Raw genomic sequence first — 6,883 nt, 5'->3', positions numbered from 1 at the left:
GGGGCTGGTTATACAGGGATCTCTCCCCCAGTGCTGAGATGCAGCCGCCTCTGGGGTGGAAGGTGGCAGGCGTTTAACAGCCACACAGCACAGGCGTTTGGGGCAGGCAGTACGGAGCACAGGAGAGGGGATCTCGGGAGGCAGATGGGTCCAGTTTGGCCAGGCCGCAGCATAAAGCACCGCGGGATGTTTAACGAGGGGGACGACCTTGGGCTTGTGGCTCATTAAAACGAAACGGGAACCTGCAGCCCCGGGCGCGGGGAGGGAATGTGGGGCAAAGGCCCGGAGCTCCCGGCCGAGCACGGGGAGGGACGGGGTGAAAGGGGATCTGCACCAGGGAGCGCAGCACGTACACCTGACACACCCCTACGCCAGGGGATATGGGGGTGGGGGGTGGGTGGGGAGAGGTGTAGCACCTCCCAAACCAAAGCCATTGTCATGGCAACTCCAGAAAGTCACCCCCAGGCCCGATCGCTGCTCAGAGCTGCTGCGGGCTAGTTAGATCTGGCTACCGGCCCCTGGTTGGGGGCATTCGCCTCACAATGCCGCCCCATTCCCTCTTTGGAGGGGGTCCCCGGACCCCCTCCCTGCTGTGACTGCCCCTCCCCCGCGGGGGGGAGGTGTGGATCCCTCCTTCACAAGAGAGCGAGCTCCTCAGTTCTCCCCCCCCCACTTCTGTGCCCTTGAACGAAATCCCCCTCCGCCCTCCACAGTATAGGGCCTATGACACACAGCCCAGCAGCCCAGAGTCCACCCAGGAGGGGTCAGCGGTGCCGCTAGATGGCTAGAAACCTTCTGAATTTCCAGCTGCAATTTCCCAGCTCTGGCCTTTACCCCCCCACCCCTGGCAGGTACTGATAGCGAGGGACCAGATCCCGCCCCCGTCCCCCCCAACACAGCCTGGGCCTGGGCCAGACAGCCCCAGCCCCCCCGCAGCTCGCTCACCCCCCTGCTCCCGCACCCCCACCCCAGGTTCCGTGTGAATTTCTCCTGTGGCCCAGAGAAGGGGGCCGACATCGCCCTGCACTTCAACCCCCGTTTCGACAGCGGGGACAAGATCGTCCTCAACAGCTTCCAGCAGGGCAAGTGGGCCAAGGAGGAGCACAAGCATGACATGCCCTTCCACAAGGGGCAGCACTTCGAGATGGTCTTCAACATCACCCCCGAGGGCTACCGGGTAGGTGGGATATGGGGGGGAGGGGCATGAGGGATATTGGGGGGCTGTGGGGGGCAGGTGGGGGCCACAAGGGATATGGGGGGCCTGTGGGGGCAGGTGGGGGCAAAAGGGATATGGGGGGCCCTGTAGGGGGCAGGTGGGGGCCACAAGGGATATGGGGGGCCCTGTGGGGGGTCACATTCTGAATTGGAGGCAGAGGGATAATACACCATGGGGGGGAATCCCCCATCTGTGGCTGGGGAAATGTGGGGGGTGGGGAGAAACCCATGGGGAAGGTGGGCCCCACTGGATCGAGAGGGTGGGGGCAGATGGGGGGGCGATACCCCGTCTGCAATTGAATGCTCCAGGCCAGTGGGCTGGGGGCTGCTCCCCAATGGCCTGGGAAAAGGGGTGGGGGGTGACACCTCTCTCCCCCCATCTGGGTGAGGGGCTTTGAAAGGGGGAATTGTTCGCCCCCCACAAACATCCCAACACCTGCTCTCTAACATGGGGGGCCAGAAGGCCTCAACCCCAATTTCCTGCCACCCCCCCCCCAAGTCTGGCACCCCCTGCCTGCGAGCTGGGTCCTGCCAGCAGGGGTCAGAAGGAAGCCAGAGGGGCTGGGGAGAAAAGACCCTCCCCCAGTTCCTACATCGGCAGCTGATCCCCAGAGTCTGCTTGGCAACCATCTCCCCCCGCCCGTATTGCCAGGGTGAACCCCAAGATATCAGGTCTCCCCTCCCCCACTCAGAGAGGCGCTTCTGCTCCGCAAGGGTGGGGCGGGGGGCCCAGATCCTGACGCTGCCTGTCTCCCTCCCCAGATCACGGTGAACGGGGCCCCCTGCTACGAGTTCCGGCACCGCATCCCGCCCGAGCGCGTGCAGGTCGTCGACGTGGACGGGGACCTCGAGCTGCAGTCGCTCAACGTCATCGGAGGGGGCATGATGGGGGGCGGGGTGAGTGACCGGGGTGTGGGGGCGCACGGTGGAGACACGGGACTGGGACGCTCACGCACAGCGCCGGCCCCGCAGCCAAATCGCGAGCGCATGGGTTGGTTCAGGGGAAAAACAGAGAGCTTGGCTGGTAGGAGAGCTGGGGATCGAACCCAGGAGTCTTGGCTCCCAGCCCTCCCGCTCTAACCACTAGACCCCCCTCCCCTCTCAGAGCTGGGGAGAGAAGCCAGGAGCCCTGGCTCCCAGCTCTAACCACTAGACCCCACTCCCCTCCCAGAGCCAGGGAGAGAACCCAGGAGTCCGGGCTTGACAATACCTTTCCCCTCTCTGTGCCCAGTCTCACACTTGTTTCCGTCCTGCAGGGGATGTATTACCCGCAGCCCGGGATGCTTGTAAGTACCCACGAGACCCACATGCCCGGGGCTGGGGCTGGGGAGATGCCAGCTCAGGGTGGGCAACTCAGGGGCACCCACTCCATTATCACAGCTACACGCCACCCCACAAGCTAGCCGGGCTTCACTGGGCCCCCGCACAGTCCCTCGCCTGCTGCAATGTGACGAGCCCAGAGGGCATGGGGGGGGGTGTCCTGCAGGGGGTCCTTCCCCCACACACACCCACAGAAGAGTCACAGGGACCTTCCCTCTGTCTTAGCAGCCACTTCCCCTGGGGAGCAGAGACCCTCTAGCCAGGATCCCGGGCCCCACTCCTCCCTGGATCAGACCCACAGCCTCAGCTCGCCCGGGCTTCTAGAAGGCGAGCCATTCCAACCCTGCAACCTCAGCCCCTGTAACCCCCCTTATATTGTCTTCGTCTCTCAGGGCATGCAGCCGAATATGCCACCTACAAGCCTGCCGGTAAGTAAACTGGGGCCCGGGGAGGAGATGCAGCCACCTCTGGGGCGGGGCGGTTGCTTATACAGCGATCACATCCCCCAGTCTTGAAATGCAGCCGCCTCTAGGGTGGAACGTGACAGGCGTGATTATATGGGGATCTCTGTCACCCAGTGCTAAGATGCAGCCGCCACTGGGGCATGGCACAGCAGCTGTTTATACAGAGATCATGTCCCCCATGACTGAAATGCAGCCACTTCTAGGATGGAAGGTGGCAGCTGATTATGGAGGGAATCCTTACCCAGCACTGAGATGCGACCACCTCTGGGGTGGTGTGCAGCTACCGTTTAACAGCTGCACTGCAGTTGTACACAGCAGTTTAAGACAGGAAGTGGAGGCGAATTCTGTATCCAACTGGAAACTGCTGGGCTAGGGGAGGATTTTAGCTAAGGAAAGGCCAGATATTTTCTGGAAAACTAGAGAGGAGCCATCAGGTGACGGCCAGTTCTGTGGGCCGGAGGGACAGAGCAGAGACACCCCCAAGGCCTTAGGGAGGGAGGTTTGGTCCACACCACACGGCTGGCCAGATTAATAACTCCTGGATTTCTCTGCCCCACAGATGATGGCTGGCCCCGCTTCCTTTCACCCGGTAAGCGCAGCAGCCTTGGGGTTTGCTCTGCCCTTTCGCTCCCGCAATGAAGCCACCTTACGCTTTCTCCCGCAACTCTTCCCCCAGCCCCGGAGTGCAGCCACCTCTGGGGTGGAACGTGCCAGGTGGCCAAGAGCCACGCTGAACAAAGCTGGTAGCAGGAAGAAACCCGCCTCCCCACCGCCTCTGCCCTACTCCCTGCAGCACAGCGCCCCCTAGTGCCACACTGGGGTCAGCACTGACTGTGTGGGGAGAGCGCCACCTACGGAGCCCCCTGCTCCCTGCAGCACAGCCCCCCCTAGCACTGCACTGGGGTCAGCACTGACTGTGTGGGGAGAGCGCCCCCTACGGAGCCCCCCGCTCCCTGCAGCACAGCACCCCCTAGCACTGCGCTGGGGCCGGCGCTGACTGCCGGGGAGAGCGCCCCCTACTGAGCCCCTCCCTGCAACGCATCTGAGATGTTCCTCACCCCAGTACCGGACAAGACCGTTCTAGCTGGGGGTCTCCGTTCTCTTGCAGCAAGTCCCCTATGTGGCTAACTTCCCAGGCGGGCTGACGTCCAAGAAGACAGTGGTGGTGAAAGGATTAGTCCCGCAGGGCGCTAAGAGGTATGCAGCGACGGCACTGTCTTCAACAGGGGAAACTGAGGCACCAGCAGGGGGGAAGTGACTTGCCCCCTCCCCCCCCCAGTTTCATGGTGAATCAGCATAGAGCTGGGGATAGAAGCCAGGAGTCCCGGCTCCCAGCCCCCCCTGCTCCAACCACTAGACCCCACTCCCCTCCCAGACCTGGGGATAGAAGCCAGGAGTCCCGGCTCCCAGCCCCCCCTGCTCTAACCACCAGACCCCACTCCCCTCCCAGAGCTGGGGAGCGAACCCAGGAGTCCTGGCTCCCAGCCCCCCCCGCGCTCTAACCACTAGACCCTACGCCCCTCCCAGAGCTGGGGCTAGTCCTGGCTCCCAGCCCTGTGCTCCAACCCGTAGGCCATGCTTTAGCACAGACTGGGCTTCTCCCATCAAAGTGCAACGGCCCGGTGTATCTGGCTACAGGCTTGTGTGTCCAGCCCTGCCCCCCCCCCCCAAAGCCACACCCCCCTCAAGAGCAGATGACCCCCCCACACACACACTCCCCCCAGCCTCACTGGTTCTTTGCCTCCCCAGCTTCTGCATCAACTTCAAGATGGGCTACTCCAAGGATATCGCCCTGCACATTAACCCTCGCCTGAACGAGAAGCGCGTGATCAGGAACAGCTTCCTGAACGGGAAGTGGGGCTCGGAGGAGCGGGAGCTGCCTCACAACCCCTTCCAGCCTGGCCAGTACTTCGAGGTGAGTAAACTGCTCATCTGTGTGGCATACGCCCTATACCGCTAGCAGCTAATGGGGATTCTCCCTTAGTTCATGCCCAGGGTCTTCTGGAGCAGTGTGTGTGTGCGTGCTCATGCAGTCTGCTGCCCTCTGCTGGATGGCATAAGAACTGCAAGTCTGTGTGTCATTGCTCCTATACAGCTAGCAGCTAATGGGTATTCTCCGTTAACTTAAGTCCTGGGGCATTTGGAAGAGGAGGGGGAGGTAGGGATATGTGTGTGTAATAGGTACTGCTGCCCTCTGCTGGATGGAATCCGAGCTGCTCATCTGTGTATCATATGCCCTATACTGCTAACAGTTAATGGGGATTCTCCTTTAGCTCAAGTTCAGGGTCTTCTAGAGCAGAGAGAGAGAGAGAGAGAGAGAGAGAGTGCACGCCCTCTGCTGGATGGCATCAGAACTGCGTGTCTGTGTGTCAAAGCCCCTATACAGTTAGCAGCTAATGGGGATTCTCTGGCACCATGGTCTCCACTAGGCCATGCTGCCTGCCTGGTCCCATAAGGGATTGGCTCCTTCGTGGCTGTCCCGGGTGGGTCCCTCTCACGGCCGCTCTCCCCCCCCAGCTCTCCATCCGCTGCGGGAACGGACGTTTCAAGGTCTTTGCCAACGGGCAGCCGCTCTTCGACTACAACCACCGTTTCCGCGAGTTCCAGCGGATCGACACGCTGGAGATCAACGGCGACGTGGTCCTGTCCTACGTCCAGTTCTGAGCCCGGCCCCGCCGCCCAGCGGGGGAGGGACACACAATGCTGCCCCCCGCCCCCGGCCGGCATCACAGACCCAATAAACTACTCTGCTTCTCGCAACGATGCTGCCGGTGGCCTGCCTTCCCCTCCCCACGCCGCCCGCTGCTGGGTGGACTCGGAGCCGCTCCCCTGTGTGTCATAGAGCCCCCCCCCGTCCGCTCACAGCTGCTGGGGACTCTCCTCCAGCTGAGCTGAGTTTGAGGCCCGCGCAGGGATGGTTGTGATGGCCTAGAGATGTTATAATGACCCTCTGACCCCTCCCACTCAGAGCCTGGCAAACATCACCAAATTAAGCCTCCCAGTCTCCCCCCGACCCCTCCTCCGGTACCAGGACCCCCGCCCCCGATGCCCCACAGCCACCCTCACCAGAAGCCCCCCACCTGCTCACTCCCTGCCCAGCTGACCTGAGCCACCCTACAGCCAAGCCCTACAAACCCCATTCCCCAGCCGGCAACCTCACTGTCCCCACAGCCCGCCCACCCCACCTGGCCCTCCCCACTCGCCCCCGGCCTGGGCTCCACGTGTGCCTCCCCCGCGCTTCGCCTTTGGAACGGGTCGGGCTGCACCAAACCAGCGGGGTCAGAAACAGAACGAGGGCCGCCCAGGGGAAGGGTCCCCTGCTCCCGCCCCCCATTTGAGGAGCCTGCGGCCTCCACTCACCGCCTGCTCTGCGGCGCTTCTCAGGAGCCGAGCAGAACCGTTCCCAGCCGGGGTCCGCCACCGTGCCCGTCCAACGGGGTCTCCTCCCTCCATGGGGGGGGGGCGTTCTGCTCCACTGGGAGCACAGACCAAAAGTCCCCCCCGGGTTGCTGCAGCTCTGGGGCCCAACACTCAGCTCCTGGGAGCGGCAAGGGGCTGAGCTCTGGGGAGCTGCCGGCAGCTGGGCCCCATCCGCTCGTCAGGAGGCCAGGGTGGGGGCAGGGAAGGGAGCTGGGCTGGTTGTACTTGGTTCTTACCTTGGCTTGGCCCAATCACTCGGGAGCTCACTGGCACTTTCTGAGCACCGGGCAATCTGCCTGCTCAAGCCACATGCCCCCCCCACCCCCCAGCAGCTGGGGCAGGATCTTCCACCTCCAGCTCGGAGCCGGGAAGGGCCTTGGGCAAGGTTACACAGGGAGTCAATGGCAAAACCATCATTAGAACCCAGGAGTCCTGGCTCCCAGCCCCCCTGCTCTAACCACTAG

The 6,883-nt window shown here is 63.0% G+C and overlaps 1 protein-coding gene across 1 annotated transcript in view; it reads left to right on the top strand.

Annotated features, from left to right (window-relative positions):
- The window catches only part of LOC112110574 (galectin-4), a 7,256-nt gene extending 1,593 nt beyond the window's left edge, over positions 1 to 5,663 (top strand). Inside the window, exons 3-10 of the mRNA XM_026658865.2 lie at positions 973 to 1,177; positions 1,978 to 2,112; positions 2,472 to 2,501; positions 2,928 to 2,963; positions 3,559 to 3,588; positions 4,108 to 4,196; positions 4,749 to 4,914; positions 5,517 to 5,663. Of these exons, the coding sequence (XP_026514650.1) occupies positions 973 to 1,177; positions 1,978 to 2,112; positions 2,472 to 2,501; positions 2,928 to 2,963; positions 3,559 to 3,588; positions 4,108 to 4,196; positions 4,749 to 4,914; positions 5,517 to 5,663 (838 nt within the window). The remainder of the gene's footprint in view (positions 1 to 972; positions 1,178 to 1,977; positions 2,113 to 2,471; positions 2,502 to 2,927; positions 2,964 to 3,558; positions 3,589 to 4,107; positions 4,197 to 4,748; positions 4,915 to 5,516) is intronic.
- The last annotated feature ends 1,220 nt before the right edge of the window (positions 5,664 to 6,883 follow it).

Source organism: Terrapene carolina, unplaced genomic scaffold (genome assembly GCF_002925995.2).
Source record: "Terrapene carolina triunguis isolate 2854851 unplaced genomic scaffold, T_m_triunguis-2.0 Scaffold517, whole genome shotgun sequence".
Classification (NCBI taxonomy): Eukaryota; Metazoa; Chordata; order Testudines; family Emydidae; genus Terrapene; species Terrapene triunguis.
Note: the sequence above shows the minus strand (reverse complement) of the source record. Positions and strands in the feature narration are given on the sequence as shown.